The following is a 25,968-nucleotide window of genomic DNA, read 5'->3' on the forward strand; positions in this document are numbered from 1 at the left end:
ACTACAGCTTTGTGAGGTTTTAATTATTTTCACGTGAGTGCTACAACGGGTGTTGCAAATTCAGTTTGTGTCTGTTGAATCCTTTTTCATCTTAAGTCCGCTCAATCCGTGTGGTCTGGCAAATTCTGAAACCCGGTATTGTCCCCCAACCATTTGTTGCCCGAATGTTCTCGCCCCGTCCAACCCGTCCCGCGAATGCATCCGACACCTGCGGATTGATCTAATCCGTCAAGCGTCCCATTGTGCAGAAATCAATTGCCAAGATGATGCAAATTATAGCAGAAAGCTGTGCTACGGGGCAACAATCAATTCAGAAAACGTTTGTGGGTGTGACATTTCCATACGTGGAAACGTGCCGAGCTGTCAAAACGGTACCTTCATAACAGGTATAATTCAGAGTGAATGCGCTTTTCACGGGTTAGACTGAACGTTTCTTTCAGCATTGGTTGCAACTCACGCAAAAAGGACATGCCTCAAAGCCTTACAGCCGAAGCTGTTGGTTAACCTCATGAAAACCCGTTTTTGTTCCACTCCGCTACTGGTCTGGTTGACAGCAAAACAGCCATAATGTTTTAAGGACTTTGCGCTTGCCACCGTAACCAGGGGAGGAGGGAAGTTGAAAATGTCCAAACATTGGCAACGCTATCTTTGTTATTGTACAGAGCGCATGTACCGGATCAAACGAGAGCTGAATCTTCGCATAATTATCGTAAGAACACAGGCTGTCAAACATATGCTTCTGCCTAAATACAGTGCCTAACCAATGGAGTGTAAGATTGCTTTAGCTGCATGCTCCAGGAACCTCCAGCATTTAGGATGCGTTTTCCTGAAATTTTAGCAGAGGGTTCATCGAGGCTTTAAATTGCATTTCATTTGTCTTGCCTATGAATCCCTCATGATCTCAGGATCTCAGGATTTTAGAACCTCAAGATCCCCTTGGGACCTGCAATTTTGTTTCTAATTTTGTCCGATTATCATGCGGGATATGATGTCGTTTCTTAAAATCCAGGCACATACCTGTAGTGATTGTACATTGGGTGCTCGGCTGCATGTTCTTGCGACAGTTCCATGTTTACTCGCCATGGAAAGCTAGATATTGTCGAGCCAATGACGTTTCCTGCAAGTGGAAGAGAATAACTTTTTCAAGCTTATTTGGAATTTCCTTTGACTGTAAGCGCCGGTCGACATTTGTGGAGACCTGAGGAGTGGGCTGAACCAATGTGGCTCAAACCAGGCATGTGAGAGGCTTCTGAGCTCTGGCCCGAGTCACAGCGATGCTGGGGATGCCGGGGCGCATCGCTTTCGGCGGCGAGATGTCGGTCCGTTCCCCAGGGCAGCGCTCGGTCTCGGTCGGGTCCTGTTTTGAACGAGGACACCCCGCCTGCGCAGACCAAACATCAACGGATAGCAAACTTCAAGGGCTGGGGGCCCGGAACACCGGTTTGTTCATAACACCGCACTGTCGCGATACATCTGACGACGTGTCTGGTGTCCCCGCCCTGACCGGGTCAGGCCCTAGTCCGAACCGGCCGGAGCAGACTGGCGCACGCCGGGAGGGCGGCCTCCTGCCATTGGTCCGTCGGCCGGCGGCCCGGCCGCAGCCATCGGCTCCAGGTGCGGCCGGCAGTGACGTCCAGGGCTCCGACGGTGGAGCAGCTGGAGAACGGCGCGGAGGGGCCGCACGCAGCCGGGGGACGGCACTGGAGCCCGCTGCAGCCGTCGCTGGATAGGAGCGGTTGTTTCACGAGCGGCGAACCGTTCTGCGGGACGCCGAGCAGAGCGTCGCGTCGAAAGTGACAGCTTGAAGGCGCCGCCGGCCAACGGCAGAGCCGCATTGGAGCGTGTGAAGGAAGCGGAAGCTGCGGAGAACTGCGGAGCTGTGACGGAAGCTGTGACGGGAAAAGGAGCTCCCCTTACCCTCCCCAAGGGTTTGTGACGGACGCCGGGCCACATGACAGACCTCGGAACCGTGCGGCGAACATCGGAGACGCATGACAGGTGTGAAAGCTGTGACCGGCACCGAAGCAGCTGACAGGTGTGGACACTGTGACCGGTACCGAAGCAGCTGACAGGTGTGGGCCCTGTGACCGGCACCGAAGCCGCTGACAGATGCGAACGCTGTGACGGCACCAGAACTGCGTGATACGTCTGGGCCTTGTGACGGACACTGAATCCGGGTGACGGGCGTGGGCCCTGCACGGACACCGACTTCACGTGGCAGGTGTGGGCCCTGGACGGAAACCGGAGCTGCGTGACAGACCTCCGGAGCTGACCGAAGCACCATGTGGCGATCAGCACTGCTGCTGCTGGCCTGCCTGAGCACTGGTTAGTGAAAATGATCGACATCTCATTGCGTGATGGCCCAGTGAGTGGAGACCCAGGTCAACGCCGCCCGTAGCGTCAAGGCTAGCGTCGTGTCCATCTGCGGTCATCAGCCTCACAAATCGCATGCTCGGCGATAGCGGAGCTCCTTGAATTGATTGGTATTTACAGTGCTCTGATGGCGATGAATGTTTTGACGGCGATATACACTCAATCTGACCCAAGCCATTTCCAAGGAACCTGTAGCTGAGGACCTGGATGTGAGCGCGTGCTTAAAGAAAAACTGATTAACATTAGCTAGCTGAGAGCAAGTAAAATGAAAACGCTAGTCGTGCGGGCATAATTTGTAAGATTAAAGGAAAAATATTTACATGAGCATTGTTGCTAGACTCATCAATTATGCGGGCACACACAAATGCAAATAATCATAAAACAACACAAAATAAATGCTAGCAATGGTCTTGCAACGTTCCGGACGTCTTCGAATGCGAGAATAAGCTAGCGTGGTCGGCACCACGCCAATGTTCTCTCAGTCAGCGGACAGCACCCCGAAACGTGTTGATTTGCCGGAGATGTTCACCAGCAGGCTATTATGACCAAATTAGTTTATTCATTTTTTAGTCTAACTTATTCAGCTAGCATTTCAGAAGAACACTAGTATTGTTTCTCCTTTTAGTAGGCCAGATGTTATCCCGTACATGTGCGGTACTGACACACGCAAGATGACGTTCGTCAGTTTAAAGTTTACGGTCACTTTGGATCATTGTTGAATGTCGTGCACGGTTGGTAAATGGCAAAGGAAGGCCGCGGAGATGTTATTTCTGTCCTGTTGGACATATAGTGGCCGGTTTTCACAAAATATTGCATAATGATTACTGCAGAAGAACATCTCCACCTGGCATCGAAACATTCGCTCAAAAACAACAAGCGGAAGTTTTTATTGAGTTTCAACATGAGCCATTGATGGCATGCAAAAAGTAAAGAAATAGAATGCCTTGTTTTGTACGATTTATGCCGCATTGGTACCAATAAAACAAGCGTGCTGTTGAGCTGGAACAACAGCTTGATGAAAAACAGTGAACAAACGCGTTCACTGTTGTTCGCTGTTGTTCATCAAACTGCTGTTTTACAGGATGAGCTTCGCCGTTGTGCCCTACGAAGAGTCAATATGGGAAGGGGTAAATGAAACCAATAGCGCGGCTTTTATAATTCGCATGCAAGGGCTGCATATTGTTACGCGTCTTTCCCCCCAAATGTAGTGTTTCGTGCTCTCGTACCTTTTATTGCAGACGCTCTCGGCTAATTGATGCATTGAGGATATCAGATAGCATACGTGTTAGAAAAAGCCAAACAAGGCAAAATCACTTTCATTGTAGACCTGCAAGTATCATTTCATATTTATATATCGACTAGCTTGTACCTAGCCCCGGCACCCAACGCTCGCACACGGCCATTCATCTAAGTAAAGCTCATACACTGGACGCCCTGATCACCAGTGACGACGGGTTACTTCCGAGACCACCCGGGCGCTTGTCAAAACGTCCGGCCGTCAGCTGCATACGGCTGTACGTCGACAGCGAGAGGGGCGGAGCCGGTAACCCGGGCAGGCGAGTGCGGCTTACCCCGGCGGCAGTCGGAAAACACGACTGAGCGTAACCCTATCCTTTGCTGATAACATGCACAGCATCCATAGAGCAGACGTGTGGGCTAATTCTGCACATGCACCAAACTATAACACGTTGCAGATGTTTATCACGAGCCAACGTCGGCCTAAATCAACCCCATTTCATCAGACGTGACCGGGTAGCGCGCCAGCCAGCGCCAGGCGGCCAGGCTCCCACCTCAGCTGCACTGGTCACGTCTCAATCACGAGGCTCGTGCGCTTCACCTCTGGGTCGGCCTCCCTTCCCTCGGCTGCGTGTGGTCCCTCACCGGAACTAAGCCCACCTTTCGTATGGAAATGGTCGGTTCGTGTCGGCTCTAGTCAGCGGTGATCACTCACACCTCAATTTGGGTCCGGACAGTGTCGCCGGCTAACCCTTTCAGCGCCTGTCCGCTGCCGTATGTCGTTTCTCAGGTCAGCTGGCGGCCGACCGGCTCCAGCGGTCAGGAAGGGGCGCAGCCAGAATTGTCTTGAGAGAGAGACCCGGAGCTCGATGAGTGCTCATCACGCTTATGTTTAATGTTCTTGAGGAAGTCATCTATCGTGAAAAATAAAATTATAGGCCTTAGGATGAGACTCGCCCCCCCCCCCTCGGGCCCCTCCCTGGCTGCGCCCCTGCGCCCGGGTACTGGCGTCTTGCCCAGGCCCCACAAGACGACCGACGCACCATTACCACCCACCGCGCTCAGCGCCGCCGTGCAAACTGCTGCAGCGACACCGCGCCTGGTCGCGCGCCCGAGCCAGCCGGGGTCAGGAAGCGCAATGGGGAAACGCCTGTCACGAAGGCGGCCGCGTCTGCCGAAGCCTGGCAGACGAACTCACGGCTCCACCTCGCTCTAACCGCGGGTTCGGCCCGGCCGGAGCGCAGAGGCTTGTCTGGTCCGGCAGACAGTGAGCCGCGCCCGTCCGTGCCATGCTACGTTTGTGCGGCCGTCCGCGAGCCTTTCGTGCAGGTCATAAAGGCGGAGGAGACGCGCCTGTTCAGCAGAACAACGGGGCGGGCCTGGGCGCCGCCACCAATCTTTCACGCAGCTGCCTGCCAGGGGCGGGGCGGGGGCACAAAGGCCCAGAGCCACCACTGGGCTGCTCCCACCTCGGAGCGAATCCACCGTGAAATATGGGGTGCTTATTGAAAGGAGCCAGATGACTGGTGGAACTGCCGCCGCATACCCCTCGCGAGCTGGCGGAAAGCCTTTTATTAGGCCCGCACGCTGCCGGTTGGAGGTATCAGAACTCTCAGCAGCGTTGATGACTCACGCCGGAATGCGTTCGTGTCAGTTTAATTTGACACTGATTTGACCCAGATGAATGCAAGGAAGGTGATCGCCACACATTACACGAAAAATCTTGCGTTATAACCATGCGTTGAATATTTTGCACTTCCATGATTGTCTTTAACGCAAATGTAAGTGCCGGTCCCATTAACATTGTACGGAGGAATTAATTTGCTGATTGGTATGCGATAGTAAAGACAGATAGTCATGGAGTATAGACAGATGGTCTATACCTCATGAAGTGAATTAGAGCATGGAATTGATGACCCGAAAGAATGGCGCTTTAGACCATTAAATATTGGATGATCAGCGATTTATTAATTCGGATTTTTGTCCCTTTTTCCGCATGGCCTTCGCAAGATGTGTTTTAAATGCAGTCAATCCTTCCGGCCTCCACGCCGAGCGCCAGCTCGAGACCGGATAGCTTTATTGGCTCTAATGAGCTAATGAAAGCCAGAACCGGACTCTCACGAGGCTCACAGCGCAGTACATTCCTGACGCTCATCTGCACATGCAGAGAATTACAGAAAGTATTATTCAGCCTCGTGTATAAGCTGGCTAGCTGCAGCGGGCGGGCGGCCACATTCACGCTGTTTTATTTTTATCACGGGGTAAACCAAGTCGACCTCAGGGGAGAGCGGGTGGAGGAGGTCGGACGGTGGTGCGCGCTGAGTCCTGTCGCTCCAGATCGAGAAGCAAGGAAAACACCAGGCCAGCGGTCGTCACTCGGCGCCGCCAACCATCTGTCCGGCCGGCACGGGCCGGCGGGGAGGGCCGCTCCGCGCGCGCTCCTCGGTCCAGCAGCTGCGCGGGGAGCGGCGACACGCAAAAACAGCGTCCGCCGCCCGGGCGACAGACACTGCCGGGTCGCCGCCGTCGTCGCAGCAGGGGCCGCCGCATTACAGTCAAAAGCGCCGCGGTGTGCGCCATAAACGCCTCGTAACCGGAGCGAGTCCACCGCCGCTCAGCTCAGGTGCTACGCGTTAATATCGGAGGTAGAATCCATGTTAATGGCTTGTTCTTTTCTCAGTAAACCAGAAGAAAATGTACACACACACACACGCACACACACACACGCACACACACACGCACACACACACACACACACACACACACACACACACACACACACACACACACACACACACATATATATATATATATATATATATATATATATATATATATATATATACACAATATATATATATATATATATATATATATATATATATATATATATATATATATATATATATACATATATATATATAAATATATATATATATATATATATATATACACACCTAGTGCTAGCCGCGGGGTCAACGCCGTGCGGCCTACGGAGCTCTGGGCGTCGGAATTTTTGTCTCTAAGATTTGTGAGCGTCCATGTTCATAGCTATGCTACATAATTGCTTTATTTCTTATTTCTCACTGACGTTTGAACAGTTTAAGATGAGCACTGGTTGACCAGGTTAATGCAAAGATTTGATAAACATTTTTATATACTCTGTTATTTTACGGGGTCTCAGCATCGACCCTGCAGAGCCCAGAAAAATTCCGTCAAAACCCCTGAGTGCCCTCGGTTTAGAAAGAGTCCACTGAACTGTTGTGAAAGGAGCAGCACGAGTGGGCAAGTGTGCAGTCATATGGCAACTCGTTGCATGAGTGTATTAACCTCAAAATGCATACAAAATGGTGCGCTCGGTGCCTTATAGCTTGTGTTTCGTTTAAAGAAAGTAAAAGTAGTAATAAGATGAAGAAAATCGTGCCTCTCGGAGTCAATTATGTCATCCGATCATTTATCGGGGAGGGACGCTTTTCAACCCTGTGACGACCCCTTCAGCGCCCCTGATCACTGACAGTCCATTGCTCAGCGTTTGGTAGTGACGAGAGGCGATGACGGGAACAGTTGTCAGTAAGTGTGGTTCAGGTCAGCCTGTGAGTGCTGCCACTCCAGATGCTGATCACGTACTGCCGACGAGCGTGTGCGGTGTCATTGTGACCAGCCTCCACCGCCATGCTCTCTGAACCCGCCTTAAACTGACGCATTCTTTCATTCTCAGATCTGGTCACCGTCGGGCCAGTCCGCCCTACTTATTGACCAAGTTTGCCATTACAGTGTTTCCCCGTTGACTGCCCTGCCTGGCTTGATGCCTTATTTTACCCTCCATACTCGGCCCGTTTTACCCTGTTACCTCCCAGTCCGCTGAGGACAGTTACCGACCGACCTCGGTCCAGTGTCCTCTCATAACCTCCCAGTCCGTTGTGGAAGATTACCGGCCGAGCTCGGTCCGCTGCTCTCTTATCACCTTCTAGTCCGTTGTGGACGGTTATTGGCTGAGTCTGGTCCGCTGTACTCTCATTACCTCTCAGTCCGTTTTGGCTGGTTACCGGCCGACGCCGGTCCAGTGTGCGGCGTCGCCGGGCCGTCGGCGATCAGCTCGGCCGTGTCTGTGAACCGCCGGCGGCCCAACCCCGGGCCACACCCGGCCATTGTGGCCGCCCGCCACCATTTGTCACGTGGTTTAGCGAGGCAGGTCGGGGCGTTTTGTGCGGCGCACCTTGACCGGACGTGACGCCCGGGGCGACATCTGTTGCATGACCAATGAGTTACAGCCGACGTGCCCGGCACTGTCTCAAGTCTACGGTCGTGAGACGAATTGGTTTCTCAAACTAGGCCACTTCGGCAGGCAGCGCTGGTACGGTTTCACTCATACCACCGATAACACGGGCGCCGGGTGTCACTGCTTTGATGACTTGACAAGTTTGTAAACCAAGCTCAAATATGATCCCCCCCCCCCCTCCGAAAAAACAGAAACTATAATTAGGCAGTTACGTAGCCAGTATGTTCCGAGAGATATGCCAAATTTTCTTTTTCAAAATCCTGCGAATTTTGACCAAATTTTTCCAAGTCGTCCGGCATCTGTTGTAAAATATTGCCCCAGGGAAGGGGGAGGGGGGGGGGGGCACGGCCCCCTTGGGCCTTCAGTTGGCTTCTTCTCTAGAACCAGGGCACACTTCATGGCTGGGTGCTGTTTTTTTTTTCCATAACAACTCCGGAACGTCAGCTGCCCTTAGTACAGTGCTGGTAGTGAAGAAGCTCGATTCGTCCCGATCAGGTGTGGGGGGGGGGGGCTCGGAACCTAGTCGGGACTAGACTTGGCAATCCCATGGCGACGTCACCATGGGATTGCCCTGGGTATTTACGTGTTGAAGGGCACGACAATGCGTGTTTGTTAATGATCCTTTCTTCGAATGCTTCTAACCCGTTCTCTTCCACACAGTAGGTCTCAAGACGTTTGCTACTATGTCTCCTAGCCATACCTGTGGTTAAAACAGCTGTGGCTGGTCAAATATTCAAACACCAGCTCGTATTCCCATACCATGTTTTGCATCCAATAAGAACAATTTTTACGAACGTTAGAGGTGATTATCACCCTTACTGTTTCTAGCTGCGGTCCTATGCGGATTACTTCAAACCGGTGATGCGTATAAACGAGCGGTCAGCTCAATAGACGGGAAGTGCTTGACTGTGCGACCACAGAGAAGGCGGCAACAGTTACATGCAGTGTTAACACGCGCCCGGGTGGCCCGTTGGACACCCTTCGCTCGGGTGGAGGAGGGTCAATTTGACCTCCCTGAGATCTCAAGAACTAAGAGAACTAGAGAACTAAATTTACCGAGTCTATTGACCTGTACATAATCTCACTTAGGCCACAGCTTGACGTTCTTAGGTTATGACCTTCGGGCCAAAAAAGGCCAAATAAGGTCAAATTTCAGGATGTTCTCCAAAGAGCCCCTGGAACCTAGATAACTGTTCCAAGTAAAAGGTCACATGCTCATGTAATATCAGTGAACTCGTTTGACCTTTTGAAGGTTATGGTGGCCAAAATCATACAAAACCGCTTGGCGTTTTCCATTTGGATAAGCGACATAGATTACGATGGGCAGTATGTTCATAAAAACAATATGCTGACCCGGGTCATTCTAGGTCAGGTATTATCCTTAACAAGTCTGTAGAAGGTGTATAATGCGGTTCCTGTCATCAATAGATTCGAAATGAACACCAGAAACTACCCTATACAGCAAACCCTACAGTAATAATGCAGGCTGCTTTTGACCTCAGTCTGACCTTTATGCGTGACTTAAGGTCACTGTTATTTGTTCTTTCAATTTTTGTGCTGTCTAAGAAAGTACCTCAGGAATATATGGCTTCGTCTAACACTCCGTTGTTGGATCAGGTTGAACGATTCCCTAAAAATTGCCCTCTCTGATACCATGACCTGACTTTGACCTGCCATGGGATAGCAACGTTACAAGGTACATCTAAATTTTTGATGTCAGATGATCTGCCCTCTGATTGTCTATAGCTATGAAAAATTAGGTGCGCCCACACCCCCTCCCTCGGAAACCATTCCGCAAAACCCTTCGGAGGGGAGGCAATTTGACCCCCGACCCCAGCGCGTAGCAAGAGAGGCACGAGGGGTTTTGCTGAGCGGAAGGGCTGGAAAGGCAGATACAATTCGATTTTGCAATCTGAAATCTGACCTGAATGAACATGACGATCTGAAAGGAAAGTTAAGAGTGCATATACTATTTTCTGGAGTGCTCCTTCTGTGCACCGTTGTAGCCATACATAACCTTAAGTCGTTTGCGATTTTGGGCCTGTGCAGTTATGGTCCCAAATGCGTAGTATTGAGGTTACGCCCGTGCAGACTTAATTGCGGGTAAAAAATGATAGCCGAGCTTCTGCAAGTCATTCTAGCAAGAAATTGTCGTGCTAGAGGCTTATATTACGAGCAGGGGCGATATGAATTAGTTGTATATAGAATAGCTGCATATGCAGAACTAAATGTTTGCAGCTAGTTATATTCCGTTAGCATGAGTGGCTGCTTGTGTAAAGGAAAACCTGTGACAATCTTTGCCTGTGCCCCAAATGGCACAGCTTAGATATATTTCTGTAATTGTACCAGTACTAGAAACATAAGAGCATCTTCATCATGTGCGTGCTGGGTCACACTTGACACCAGTCACTATAAAGACATCCCCAACACGTATTGCCATTTGGCGGGGGTGCAGTTTCCTTTTCAGACAGAGCCTCAAGTCCCCCAAAATATTTAGCCGGCAACCTGACTTTGAGAACAAAGTGAGCCAAATCTGGGAGGAAACAAACCCGTTTGTTGGTGTCTTCTGAGTGGTGTAGTGTGTCTTCTGTCTTCATCGTTTCCCACTACTCAGTTCGGTGGGGCTGAGTGGGGTGAGTTGAGTATGAATTGAGGGCCCCAACTCATTCGGCATCCCTGACCACTGGTACAGCGCTCGTAATAATGTGTTCACATTATTATCATTGTTATAAGAAGTAGGAAATATTACGATTGATCGCATGCCAATGATTGTATTTTAAACACCAAAACATGGTGGATAACAACCTGAAGACAACCAGTACATGGCTTGATGCTGGACGTACATGCTATGTTCCACCTTATAAGGTCTAAAATTGTATTATTGACATGAAATTGCAAATACACATTCTTATTACGATGTTTGTAAATGTACACACCCGGATAGGCAAAGATGGATCTTCCATAATAAATTTGAACGCAACAGCGGTGCGAAGTCTAAAATTTACATGTCTCGTTACTTTGTAGACTTTTTTAGGACACAATCTAGGAAAGATGATTACATGGACGTCAGGATAGTGCCATTGCAATAATTCTTACGGTTATGTTCACCGGGACTACCAGGCGACGAACCGCGTAAACTGGCTGTGCTGCCCTGCATGCGGCCAGCAGAACCAGCGCAGTTTTGTTATGTTGCCGGAGCACTATAATTGCAACACTGCCAAATTTAGTCAAAGGTTCAGGCTATCAAGAATACTTATCTAGATCATTCCTATAACAGATTATAATGTTTAGCCAGACGTTACGTGTTTACCATTTTTTTTGCTTGAATGGCAGTTTTGCAATAATCAGTCATAAAAAGCAGCATATAAACTAGCTGTGCCGGTACCAATTTGAAATCTAGTATATTCTGGTATATTCCTGCCGCCCAGCCTGTCGCTATAGGGCCTTGGTCTGGATGGAGAATCGGGCTGTGGTGAAATCTGTTCCCACATATTTTTTTCAAAACCAGTGATTTTCCGGACTGATTAATTGCGCAGGAAGATGCGATCGTGTGGAAGAAGCGGCCAGTTGTCGTGGGCAAGGACTTCTTACTATCTTTAGCTTGATCAAAGTAAGTTTAAGGGGGATTCATTCTGATGACGGCCGTCAGGAAACAGAACGTAGACGTGAGCCGTGAAAAGGCACCTGACGCCAGTGTCTGCACCGCGCACAGCGCCTACTCTGGTCCGGAGGCCGCAGTTCCTGACCAACCGTCGGTTCTACCCGAGCTCGTGCTCCCCTTTTGCCACACCGCATCAGTCTCGCCCCGGGAGCGTGGGTCAACATCCCCCGCTCTCTAATGGGAGGACGGCAGAAACACGCCGGCACGTGGCCCGCGACACACGGCGACGCTTTTGAACGCTTTAAGTCGGTCCTAGTTCTTATTTCTCTCTTTGGATGCTGTTTTTCACAGAATTGCTGCGAGATTTTGGACAGGTGGACAGCGCGACAGATCAGTAAAACTTGACACGGCTTAAAAGTGAGTTCGAAACATCTGGCCTGCTCCAGCTCATTTGCCATGCGGAGCAAGCAAATAAAGCTCTACGTTTTGATGCACCATTTGCACCGAGCATACCCATCGCGGTTAGCCATAACTTCAGTGATGATTCAAAGCACTTGAGGGGCATGCGATGCTTTTCAACCGTCTTCCATGCACCCGCGTAACTCATCCGCACAGGCATGGGAAAGAGGCAGTCGCGGCGGGCTGGTATAACTTATTCTCGCCTGTCCCAGCTCACAGACGGACATAGGAGCGGTAAATGGTTAACTCACGTAGGCGTGATTTATTTTCGTGTTGGAAAAAAGACGCCTGCCATGAGGAGGTGACATACCACATCGTCTTCCAACGTTCAACAACACCGGATTCACAGCATCTCGCGCTGACTGCAGCCAGTTCAGATCAGAACGACAGTACGGCGTGGTAACGTGTCGTCATGGAGACAAGCTCTTTTAAATCTGACCTTCACGCGCATCTCCTTTGCGATGCAATCGAGCTCTAGCAGCTTTTGGCATGCAGTTAGAATATCCACACCTCGACAGAGAAACATCCCAAGAGAGGCCGCCCCCCTCGCACAAGAGAATGTGACGTCATGGGTGCGCGTGCCGCTTTCGCCACGACTGACGGCCGCGTCACAGGAGGGCAGCTGCGGTCATTAGCTGACGGAGAGGTCATTAGTTACCGGCATGGCGGGTGATTAAGAACCCCGGAGATCTAAGAGGGCTCTCCGGTCGTTTGCTGCGTCTGGACGCTTTGACAGTTCCCCGCTTGAAAGGTAAATCAAAATGGCAACGCTATCGATCCCAATGGTTACTCTTCCCTGGTGGTAGTCCGACACTCTGTTCTTCAAGCCAGAGGCCAAGCAATGTCACAGGACGTTCTTAGCTTGCCCTTGTTGTCCCAATAGCTGACATGAAATGCATACTCGTCTACTGATTTGTTTGTGCATTTGAATATTTTTTTTTCCTCTAGGGTATGCTTACAACTGAGTTATCCCCTAATTTCTTGAAGCATTCGTTTTACAAGCAGTAGTAAAGCTGACAGCGAGCCTATGCATTTTTGGCGCCCTACACATGAGCCAAATATCTTAGTGAGTGCGCAAAAATGTTACATTTTACGCCACTGCATTTACCAATTTGGAAAATATAGAGGGTGACTATATATAGAGGATATGAGTCAAAGTATTCGCTAAGATTTGCGGAAGAGTTAAGATGAGATATTAATGCCAGGAATGCAATAATTGTTTGGACTATCTTCCTTACTTGGTGCGTTAGTATGTGCACTAGCACACCCGACAATCAAGTGTACATGCTAACGCACCAGACGAGCAAGTGTGCATACTAACATACCAGACGATTACGTGTGCATACTGACATATCAGACGAGTACGTGTACATACTAACACACCAGACGGGTACATGCACATACTAACATACCAGACGAGTACATGTACATACCAACATACCAGACGAGCTCGTGTACATACTAACACACCAGACGGGTACATGCACATACTAACATACCAGACGAGTACATGTACATACTAACACATCAGATGAGTACGTATACATACTAACACACCAGACGGCTACGTGTACATACTAACACATCAGATGAGTACGTATACATACTAACACACCAGACGGGTACGTGTACATACTAACACATCAGATGAGTTCGTGTACATACCAACACACCAGACGGGTACGAGTACATACTAACACACCAGACGAGTACGTGCACATGCTAACACACCAGACGGGTACGTGTACATACTAACACATCAGGTAAGTACATGTACATACTGACACACCAGACGGGTACGTGTACATACTAACACACATGATGATTACGTGTAGATACGAACACCAGACGAGGAAAACAGTCCGAACATTTTTTGCAGCCATGATATTGCAAGGTGCTCGTTATCACAGGTGCAATGTGACATGCAGACAGTGACATTTTGTCTCTCTTTTGCAGGAATGGGTGATTGCTTCTTTCCGTTTGAGTATCACGGAACATATGCCGTCCAAATGGCGCAAAATCAATACTCAGAAGTGCTGATAGAGATGAACAAGATCTTGCCATATGGAGTATGTCACAGGAGAATTGGAAACAACTTGATACTTCGCGACTCGTAAGTAGGCTCTGAATTGGATCCTTTATAAAGTCGATCCGCGTACCGTAGGCATTTACGACCCACTGAAAACTGCTGTACAAATGACAGCGAAACCGTGTCCTTTCGTTGTACAGTTGACGGCTTTATTTCATTACGAACACCTGCGCCATCAGATATCATTAAGTTCAAAGCCAACTATTTTGGTAGCGCTAATGATTCGTCGCCAGGTTGCTAATGGTTCCACTGCTGAGGGATTTCTCACACGGATGGTGCTACCATATGTTGCCGGCTGCGTATGCTGGGGCCGCCCGGACGCCGGTAGGGACTTCCGGTGCCCCTTGGGGAGGCACGCACGCCGCCGGCCCGTGTTTAAAGGCCCTGGTCCGTGGAGCCCCGGCCCAATGGGACGGTAATTGCTCGACGGCGGTCGTCTTTGTTCAGAGTTCATGTGTTTTACGTCCAGTTCTCACCACGGCCACAGACCGCTTCCGGTCGAGACAGATCAGTTAGTTGGCGAGACAACACAGAAGACAAGGCGAGCTTTCAAGAAAAAGCGTACAAATTCAGCAGAAAATGGAATGAGCTAGTTGGCTTAGGCACGAAAAGACGCCAAACATCAAACGAACCGTGGTACATAGTTTCTGTAGAGCCCCAACCCAAGCAGCTGACCTCTGCTCGTGGGCGGAGGCTTGTGTCACGCAAGCACCTGCTACACACCTTGTAAGTGTTTGGTGACAGATGCCTCTCGCTGTTTTTTGTCCCCCTTCCTATAAAATATACAACAAAAGCCCTATGAGGATCATGATCAAGCACCTGCTACAAAGTCCGTGGGTAACTGCCAGAAAAAAACAAAATAAAAACAAGCCCTCGTTTTCAACCGTGGTTGATCGGAGGAGGCAAAAGCGGCGCGGGGCACATGTTCGACAATTATCAGCCAAATGCGAGTGGCCCGTGGAACAGCGCCGGTCACCAGCCACACCTCTGCCACACCGGCGGGAGCAGCCTCTGCTGACCCAGGACTCGCGCCGCGTCGCTCTCCGTTCATTAGGCGTGACGCGGCCGGTTGCGTGCCAGCGCCGCGTGGGAACGCGAGCGGCACCGCCGCCACCGCCGCCGCCGGCTGGCCGGCCGGCCGACTGGCCGTCTGTCATTGGTTCGGGGCCCTAATCGTGCCGATTAATTGGGTGCGTCGCACGCCGGGCTGATCGTGGCTCTTCTGGGGACGGGGGAGACGGGGGGACTAGCGGTCGACTGGGGACGTGCGAGACAGGGACTAGCGGTCGACTGGGGACGTACGAGACGGGGACCAGCGGCCGACTGGGGAGGTGCGAGGTATAATCCGGGCGAGAGATGCTGAATAGGCCGCAATATCCTGGGTCAGATCATAATCACACATGAGAGCTGCTATTTTCTTGACGATCCTATCTGAAAGCCTTCAGGGTAGGGTCTCCAGGCACCATTGTTTTGCTTGTTTACATTCATTTCAACGTTTCATAAGCCTCAGTGCTCATAATATGCAGACTGCGAAAAACGTCCAGTTATGCTATCTCTTGTCAAGCTATGTCAAGGGGGCATGATGGCCGAATAGTTAGTGCCTTCGGCGCCCACGTGGAAAAGGGGGGGGGGGCGTTCGACCCCCCCCCCCCCCCCCCCCCCCCAGTTGATTCCTGAGCGCTCCTTTGGCCGCCGGATTCGCTGGAACTGTATATAAGGGTGCGCGACGACATGCACCGTGTTCGAAAGGAACAAGGGGAAAAGGTTTATCAGACACCCCGTTGACACGTCCCTGTCAGACGCGCCATGCATCATGCATCATTTCCAGTACGCATCATGTCTGCCCGGCAGGAGTAACGGCTGTCTGCGCTGCTTCCACCTGGCCATCCGCTCGGCCAACGTCCTGCAGCTTCACACGCGGGATCCGCAGAGCAGCTGCGCCACCAACCTCAACGACACGTTCAAACTGTGTCCCACCGTCGACGAGATGAGCTCGCCGCAGAGGATGAACCGCAGCCGCATCCACGAGCTCATGATGTACAGTGAGTTTAAGAGTTTATGCGTTACTCGGGGGCCAGTGCGCCCAAGTGGTCACATAGGGCGCGCCGCTGCATAGCTCGTGTCGTTTGACACGTGTCGATACCTGCTCTATGACACTACTACCGTTACCCGGACCAAGATGTCATTGATGTCATGCATGAAAAGACCAAGATGCCATTGTCAGCATCAAAAACTCCTAGGCTTGTGGTAAGGACATCGTCTTTCTGCGTCTTCTACTCAGCTTCCAAGCCACCGGCGCGATGTTGCACGGCCAGGTCACCTCGAGTCGATTTATTTCCGATATCCCTGCGTCCCAGCAATATCCCGGAGCTCTCCCCAAGGTAGGTGACGATACCAATTCAGCTGAAAACCGTCCTATATCCACTGTCCCGGTGGCTGCTAAGATTGTAGAGCGTGCCGCCACCAGCAGCTGGACGGTTATCTTTCCCACAATCATCTCATCTCCCCTTCCCTCCCAGCACGGTTTCCTTCCTCTCAACCAGGCGGAGACCGCGCGGACGCTCATTTTTAGCATGGTCCAGGTGATGCAGGAAGGGACGAATGAATCTCATTCATTTATCTTGGGCAGCTTCTGCCGATTATCGGCACTTAAAGAGCGGGACATTGCGTAAGTTGTTCAGTGCGTTAGCGAGGAGCATCATTCACATAACATGACAAGAGTATTAGCCTTATTGCTCAGAAAAAAACAGGAGAATAGAGATATAGTAAGGCTCATATTTCGACACCATGCCTTTATTGAAAAAACAGGCTGCAACAAGATGACAACAAGATGCAACATCCTTTATCAAAAACAGGACTTCTGCTATTGCTTCGATAAAGACATGCTGCCGAAATATCAAGCTAACTATATCTTCATTCTCCTGGTTTTTCCGAGAAATAAGGCTAAAACTGCGGTCTTACCAGCAGGGCGCTGCGTTAGCAACGCACGAGATTTGGTGCCAAATTTGCCGTTCTGCTGCATCAGCTGTGTTCAATGTTTCCAAATACGGCGAAACGCATGGGACATGTTGGCCGAGTCTTACGGCCGGCTTTTACCGACATGTGATGTCACGACTGCAGTACCCAATCAGCGGCAGGCATTCAATGCGCAGTTTTTGAACAATTTAACTCGGTTGTCGTGACAAATGTAGTGCAAGTTTCACCCAAAACATACACGAATGGGTTCAGCGTGATAAATTTGACCTGTACGGTGGTGAATTGAGTGGATTTGAGTTGCGCACATCCGGTCCATTAGTGGCGAATACTGCGCTTGCAACGGAACTACAAAATATATGACGTCTGTACGGTTATGGTGAAATTTTGTACTTGTACTGTATCGCATGTTTTGGATCTACCTAGTTTTGCGAGGTTATTTTCCGTATTCGGTATCAACATTGGTTGGCATGCATGATTATACACGCAAAACATTTTGTCAGCAGGAGCAGATGTGCCTTTCTTGAATGTATCACTGCTTATCGTCATTCAAAGCTCGCAAACTTCGTTCCACACACTACATTGGCGTAACCACGGAACCCCCAAGACGTCTGACAATGCGCGTACACGACGGGGTACCTCTGAAGCACATACGACACGATCATGACGCAACATTAACGCGATAAGTGACGGACAACACTGATATAATTGGGGCATGCAATGACAGGATACGCCTTCAGATTTCAAAAAGTATATTCAGAGAAGAATTCTCCCCAGCCGTGAACAAACAAAAAGGCTCTACCAGAACTGTTAAGGAATGTGGTGGAGGGCGGTAGCCACCGTATTTATGATTGTGTGGCTGTGTCTTTGTTGTGATTCCATTATGGAGACACTTAACACGCATTCAAACAAGCATAAGAATAATTGTCTTCTCCATACCAAAAAATCTTCGAAGGATAGTTGTGTCCACCTTTCGTCATTCAAAAACCCAATATATCACATTTGCCCTTTAGATTTCCCCGAAGATGAGATAAGGTTTTGAAATGTTAGAATACACAGATACCGACGAATACATTATTCATTTTGTACAAACAATATTTTACCTTAACGATATTGCTAAGAATTGCCATATCTTATAAGCATATTAAACACTGAGCCCATAATCAATATTGCATATTAAACCTGGAACCTCGAGTGATGCGTCAAACAGCTTCTTAATGCGAAATCAGCGATCGTTTCACGGTCGCTAGCAATGGTCGCTAGCGGTCGCTAGCAATGCCGTATCAACTTCGGCTTCATGTGCGCGAGACAGCGGACCACTCACTACCAGCTTGCAATTGAAGGCTGGCTGTTCGGCACCAACAGTCGTGGCTGATCTCATCTTGGGTGGTTTGAAAAAGTTTATCTGAAACCCTGCACATGCACTGCCGACCGTGACTGGAGTCCATTAAGGTTTTAACAAAGGGGCGTGGAAGCCTAATCACAAATCCCTGTTACTCTTGCGGGTCGCCGCGCCCGGGGCTTCTCTATCAGATGGTCTGGCCATTTTAGCACCGATGTCAACCTTCAAGCAAAATACACCACTCAAGCAGATGGTGATCGCTCCGGCAGCCAAGGCCACTGGACACTCCTGGGAGCAGGTAATTGCTCGGCATTAACTGCAGTAGCGTCGTGGGGAGGCGACACACGTCACGACACAGCGTTACGGGACCGCGCGTCGCGTGACGTCACGTGTGGTACTCAGACAGACACGCTCTTCGTTCTCTGACTGAATGGGACGTTTTGTACAGAGAACAAATTAGTTGCGTCGCATCGCATCGCATTTGGCTGGCAGTTGGAGCCAGATGTGGCCACTGGTGACGTCCGCATCCATCAGCGCGAGGGCGGGCGCTGGTGAGTCCTTCAGCGTGAGGGCGGCCGCTGGTGAGTCTTCCAGCGTGAGGGCGGCCGCTGGCGAGTCCTTCCGCGTGAGGGCGGCCGCTGGCGAGTCCTTCAGCGTGAAGGCGGTCGCTGGTGAGCAGTGCTCTTGTGGCATACGGTCCGGCTCCATGCCGTTACGTTACAAAACCATTTCGCCAGTTATTGACGTAAGCAGCGCCCGTTTCGAACTAAGCACCACTATTGGCCTTATCAGAGTCTGCCACCCGGGAAGCAACTATTCAGCAACGTCTGGAGCCTGATAATTCACGGGAGGAATATCATTATAGCATAGGTGGGATGGTCTACCCAAGCGATAGACGTCTCCCTGGCCTGCGCTAAGCAATGCCATATCCTTTATGAAATAACTCCTAACTGGCAGCTGGGATGGCGGCGTCACTTAGGCACCGTGTGCTGGTGTGGGATTCCGCCAAGTCACTGTCCGACACGAAAACATCCTGACCAGCTAAAGCTATTAACTGATAGCATTTTTCTCTTTCAGGATCAGCCCGTTTGGGAAATTAATTTGAACCACCACCATTGTTCTACCATCGCATCCCCATGACACCAGCTTGACAATGGGTGCGACGGCAGTGCTCCATGGCTAGCTACCACCAGGTCATGGCACCCTGGTTCGGTCTTTGAACTTCTCCAAAATTCTCTCATCGGGTTATGGAATGTAGCCCATACCGCTGCTGCAAACGCGCAGCCGTTGAATACCGTTTCGGAATCGAGTGTCTGGCAATGTGACCACGGAGGTAGTTAGTGAGTTACTAAAACATCATTGTGTAGCCTAGGTCACCCTCCCAGTGGACCAAAAACAGCTGTGGACGCTAGCTTTCCAGCGGGTCACAAATGTGCACGTCCCGCGCTCCCGGCTGGGGCACACAAATACATAGGCGGCCCTGAACTCACAGATGGAGACCGCCGGGAGCACTGGTGCGGCAAAGCTACCTGAACGATAGGCTTCCTACGGCCGTGAGCGCGGGTCGCATCACCAAACGGGCGACGAAGTATGCTGCTGGATGATCCGAACATCGATCGTATGCCACTCTACAGCGATGCGCGCTGATTACTGCGCAGCTCTGGTGTGGACTGTTCACTGGTGGTTCCTGTGACAACACCATCCTGTCAGAGGTCAAGGAAGGTTATCTGATATCACCACATTCTTTTCTTTTGGAAATAGAGCAGACAAGCTTGTTGATATCGAAGATACGGCTGTGGCTGATGGGCTTTAGTGAAAAGACCAGCTTCATTTCCGTTCACAGACGCTCACTCTGACTTCTCTCGGTTAACTAAGACGGGCGCTCCATATCAAGCCTTTACCTTCAAGTATTCAGTATGACGAGCATGTTGTGGTCCGCCATATGGCGAGCTTGATGCTTTATGCTAGTTTGGAGGGCACTGGGATGGGCACACTGTAATGCTTTCCTTTTTTGCGTAATATCATGGCACAGAGATCGGCGTTGTTAGTGTCATTCGGACGCTACGAAGAAATCAGCTGTTGGAGCTGTATGACACCATTTGCATATCACCCTGGTAGGGAAGGGGGGGGGGGGCACCGAGGGGAATCGAACTCCGTACCTCTGGCCTCTCAGACGTGCAGCTTAACCGCTACACCACCGACGCCCTAGTTCTGAGGTGGCATTCACGGCACCGTTCCTGACTAGTTTTAGCTGCTTATCGAGGCAGAAATGTCGGCTCAGCGTCGAGCTGGTCACCTCCGCCCCAGATGTCGAGCCCAGATGTCGAGCCCAGATGTCGAGCCCGAGATGTCGAGCCCAGATGTCGAGCCCCAGATGTCGAGTCCCAGGTGTCGAGCCCAGATGTCGAGCCCAGATGTCGAGCCCCAGATTTCGACCCCAGATGTCGAACCCAGATGTCGAGCCCAGATGTCGAGCCCAGATGTCGAGCCCCAGATGGTGTGTCAGGACGCCGCCCTGTCGGTGCCGTCTTTGTCAGTCCGGTGGCCGCGCCGGATTCGACTGCGACGTGTCTCCAGGCGCATGGGAACAGCCTCATGTGATCAGCTAAATCCTGGCAAGAACACGGCCACTTCGGCACGGTACCACCTCGGATGCGATCGTAATCGATAGATCGACACAGAACGTGAGAGTAAAACGCCGTGTCGTGGACGTAATCCAGCGCCATCAACTTTCACCTAATCCTGCCTGTTTAAGTTCTGTGGAAGCTGTTGGGCCTCACAGCAGATAAAGCAAGCCCGTGCACTGTATCATAATTTAATCTAACGGACCAGTGCGTGACGTCCGACCCCACGGTTCTGTTGGTCCCAGAGCAGCTAGAGAAAGCAGGAGGGAGCAGTGTGTTAGAGAGCAAAAAATTGATTGTTTAGCCTCTCTTTTGTTTCTCTCCTTTCCTATTTCCACCACTGTGTTATTTGCTCCCTCTTGTTATCCCTCTCTCCCCTATCTCTACCAGTCCTTCCCCTTCTCTCCCCTCACTCTCCCTCTTCCTACTTCTCTTTCCCACAATCTTTCCTGATCTTGATTTCTCTCTCCCCGGCACTCTCACTCCCACCTCCTACCTCAGTGCTTCCTTATCATGATTACCCTCATCGGCCTTGCTCTTTTCCGCCCCGCATATGTCATTTGCTTTGTTTTTCTTTCACTTTCAACAGGATGTCAGCCAGCATGTCACTGACGCGTCATGTATGCTCCTCCAGAAGTGAAGACTCGGACCCACGACCCGCACGTACACCAGGTGTACTGCCCGATCAGCGGCCGCTTCTCCTTCTCGTACGACATCGCCGACGGCACAGACAGCGCGGCCGCGTGTCCGGGCTCGCGCTCCCAGATCTCGAACTGTCCGTACGGCTTCGGACTCCACCTCCGCTTCAGTGACTGCTCGTTCAGACAGGACCTCAGTAAGAGCCCGTTTCCACGTCAGTGTTTTATGCGGATAACGCTTGTTTCATCGCTGTTGAATTGTGCAGGACGGGGATTAATGGTGCGCCGTTTTTGTGGTGCCAGAACATAGGGCCTATCTTCTTGATGGCCGTAAATAACTTGATTTATCATTTTGAATGATGCATGAAAGGTATGACTAGATAAAAGCGGGTCTTGTTCGATTAAATTTACCGCCCGTTCTTCACAGACATGACGTTCCAATGTCTTGGAGACTGGCAGGACAACAACGGTAACAACTTCATGGCTTTGCTGGATGAAGGGGACTCCAATGACAAGAGACCTCGCTACCGATGTGCGGTTAGTGTATTTAAAAGACGCTACGCTAGCGTCTATGAAGTGATGATAAGCAGGAATCACTCTGTGGTCTTCACGCTTTGCGCTATTTGCTGTTGATACTCAAATTAACGTTATGAAACTATCCTGGAGGCGATAGTACTTTTTACCGGTGGTCACAGTTTAAGCAGAAGCATAGGAGATAAAGAGAGAGAGAGAGAGGGGAGAGAGAGAGAGAGAGCGAAAGAGAGTGTGTGTGTGTGCGTGCTTGTGTGTGGTGTGTGTGTGTGGTGTGTGTGTGTGTGTGTGTGTGTGTGTGTGTGTGCGTGTGTGTGTGTGTGTGTGTGTGTGTGTGTGTGTGGTGTGTGGTGTGTGCGTGTGTGTGGTGTGTGTGTGTGTGTGTGTTGTGTGCGTGTGTGTGTTGTGTGTGTGTGTGTGTGTGTGTGTGTGTGTGTGTGTGTGTGTGTGTGTGTGTGTGTGTGTGTGTGTGTGCGTGTGTGTGTGTGTGTGTGTGTGTGTGTGTGTGTGCGTGTGTGTGTGTGTGTGTGTGTGTGTGTGTGTCTCCCAGCCTGTCTCTCCTGAGCCTTGCACAATGGGCTCGTGCATCGGCTGGTCGGCTGGGCCGCGAGACGGCTAGTCGTGACCCGAGGCGAGCACGCCCCTCCGCTGCACGGTCCGCCACCTGGCTCCGTGACGCGGCCGACCGGGACTGTCTGATGTCGGGACCGAGCCGTGTCACGATCTGACACTGGGGCCACGCCACTCCACATGCCGACACCGGATCCGGGACGCTCCACGGCCCAACACTGGAACGGAGACACCCCACGCCCAACAGTGGGACGAAGACATCCCACAGCCTAACACTGGAACCGGGACACCCCACAGCCCAACACTGGGACGGAGACATCCCACGGCCTAACACTGGAACCGGGATACCCCACGGCCCAACACTGGGACGGAGACATCCCACGGCCTAACACTGGAACCGGGACACTCCACAGCCCAACACTGGGACGGAGACATCCCACGACCTAACACTGGAACCGGGACACCCCACAGCCCAATACTGGGACGGAGACACCCCACAGTCCAATACTGGGACGGCGACACCCCACGGCCTAACGCTGGAACCGGGACACCCCACGCCCAACAGTGGGACGGAGACATCCCACGGCCTAACACTGGAACCGGGACACTCCACGCCCAACAGTGGGACGGAGACATCCCACGGCCTAACACTGGAACCGGGACACCCCACGCCCAGCAGTGGGACGGAGACATCCCACGGCCTAACACTGGAACCGGGACACCCCACGCCCAACAGTGGGACGGAGACATCCCACGGCCTAACACTGGAACCGGGACACCCCACGGCCCAACACTGGAACGGAGACACCCCACGCCCAACACTGGGACGGAGACATCCCACGGCCTAACACTGGAACCGGGACACTCCACAGCCCAATACTGGGACGGAGACACCCCACAGTCCAATACTGGGACGGCGACACCCCACGGCCTAACGCTGGAACCGCGACACCCCACAGCCCAGTACTGGGACGGAGACACCCCACGACCCAGCACTGGGACGGAGATACTCGACGACCTGATACCTTCGGTACATTTACGGCCGCCAATGTCAACATCTGGTATTTTACCAGCAGTCTGTGTTGGACCCTCAGTTTTCAGACACGATGTAGCTGACCTGTTGTGGGCACTCCCCGTTCATCCTGTTTCGGGCAAGACGCACGAAGGGCGCCCTTTACTCTCCCTCTGCGATCTCAGGAACTACTTGGTCTGTTATGAAAGACTGAGCGGCGTATGGTTTAAACCGATCAAACCTTCATTTCTGGGGCAGAGCAATGCCAAGAATTTCTGAATAGTTTTCACCATCGTTAGTTAACAGATTTCAAGGGAACTAACGCATTTAATGAATATTTTTCAGACAAATGCATGATGGTGATGTTTCAAAAGTGAGAATTCGTGGCTGAACCCAGAAGATGCAAACTGGTTGATGGCAAAAGTGTAAAAATGGGGTTTTGGTATGCTGTATGCTGCCAGAATGTGATCTGTTTTGCTCATCTATCAGAAAAGGACAAAAAACGCCCCTGGTGCGATATAGCCGCAGCTGAGGTAATTATATGGCATACGAAAAGAACAAGCTAAATTTAGACAGGTTGTTCGGGCGCTTGTTACGTGCATAATATAACCATTACACCTCAGAATCACATACCATATCACCTCAAGTTCTTATGCTGACAATGGTCGGACTTAAATATACCAGGAGGTATCGATTAACTAACGTTTGTGAGCGAAGACTTGTTATTTTGTCATTACTGTACGCTTCAAGTTGTGGTCATGATCAGGAGAGGACCAAGCTTAGCAAAACTTCCTTTAAATGCTAAAAGACGTGGATCGAGAGTATTCTCAGTCTGTCCGGACATGGCCACCAAAAAGATGTCAAAATAATAAAGCACGCGAGCTATCAAATCGTAATACCAGATAGGCTGTCCTGAGCTAAGGGTTCCTTGAAAAACAGCCTGTTAAGCCGGACGGTCACGATGTCACGTACTGTGTATTCAGTGATAAAATTTCTTACCACGGACGTCAGGACATTGCACGAACATCACGGAAATGTCGGTTGCAAAGGCTATAACGTCCTAGCATGAACTACACGGTGTTTCTAAGGGTAGCTCAAAACAAAAAGGGCTAAACCGAAAGACCTCGCTCAAACCAGGTCCTTACCTGACGTTTCTTAGCCCCGAGAGAAGGCTACAAACATGGAGGAATTTTTCTATTTTGGTGCTCGCGTTTTTATTTACCTGTCGCTTGAATCTATATTTCACAGTAGATTTGTGTTGCGCTATGACTCGTTTTGACTGTGGCGCGTTCCATCGCCGCGGCAGTCAGCTGGCGGCCCGCCGTTGGCGGTCACGGTCTCCATGTCGTGTAGCGCTCCTCATGTCGCTTCTGGTGTCACCTCCGACCTAGTTTTTAAGATGCTGATCATCGCACAGAAACGCGGAGAACGGAGCGCAGTTTTCTGTTCCAGGTCTTCTTGTTCCACATGAGAAAGCTCCCTGCTCCCATTCCGGAGGCGCTTTAGCGCAAAAACCTGTATTTTTTACCTCATCTTCACATGTGCGTACATTTTCCCTCATTATTCACTCATAGCATGGTGGGGGTGGCATAGACTTGTGCCGTATGTTGCTCTGAATCCCCTTTTGTTAACCCTGGACGCGCCTTTGCCGCCGTACTTGTGTGAAAACTATTGCACGTAGATACCGAGAAGCATCTCTTATAGGCACACGGTGCATGCCTATAGAGAATCCGCAATTTTCTGTTCACCTGCTTGGAATCCTCACTTCTTTGGCGCCCTGGAATGGCCTTTGCCATGCTTCTCTATATTCCAATAACCGTACTTCTCCTGAAAACGTCTCATTCACCGGAAGTACCAGTTACTCCTTCAAGCGCAAGACAGTGCGCGTAACGTCGGGGTCCCATTTGGCAGATCTCATACAGCATTTGTAGATTCCCACTTACCTCTCGGTTTGCAGCCGGCGTCTGCAGACTCGTCTGACAGACAAAACGCCTCACGACGAGACCGGTCCGCACGTCCGCCGAGACAGCGATCGAGAGATAGCCCTGGAGCCGCCGCGCCGCTCCCTAAGCCTGTTATCAGTTCATTCATTACCTGGGCATTTCCGACGGGCAGGGAAGGGTTCCAGCCGGCGTACCGCGCAGGCAGAGCCCCAGCTGGCGCACTCTCATGGGGGTCTTCGGTGTCGACCCACCGGCGCTACCAGCCGATGGCCCAGATAGGTGCTGGCGCGCGGGACGG

General features: G+C 51.0%; 1 protein-coding gene across 1 annotated transcript in view; it reads left to right on the forward strand.

The window, feature by feature from the left end:
* Positions 1-1,642: 1,642 nt before the first annotated feature.
* LOC119108672 (uncharacterized) overlaps positions 1,643-25,968 on the forward strand; it is a 39,826-nt gene continuing 15,500 nt past the window's right edge. The window contains exons 1-5 of the mRNA XM_037232299.1: positions 1,643-2,325; positions 13,905-14,061; positions 15,889-16,079; positions 21,611-21,811; positions 22,042-22,151. Coding sequence (XP_037088194.1) covers positions 2,283-2,325; positions 13,905-14,061; positions 15,889-16,079; positions 21,611-21,811; positions 22,042-22,151 — 702 coding nt within the window. The 5' untranslated portion in view covers positions 1,643-2,282. The remainder of the gene's footprint in view (positions 2,326-13,904; positions 14,062-15,888; positions 16,080-21,610; positions 21,812-22,041; positions 22,152-25,968) is intronic.

This window comes from Pollicipes pollicipes, unplaced genomic scaffold (assembly GCF_011947565.3).
Source record: "Pollicipes pollicipes isolate AB1234 unplaced genomic scaffold, Ppol_2.1 Scaffold_6686;HRSCAF=7923_pilon_pilon_pilon, whole genome shotgun sequence".
In the NCBI taxonomy this organism is placed as follows: Eukaryota; Metazoa; Arthropoda; class Thecostraca; order Pollicipedomorpha; family Pollicipedidae; genus Pollicipes; species Pollicipes pollicipes.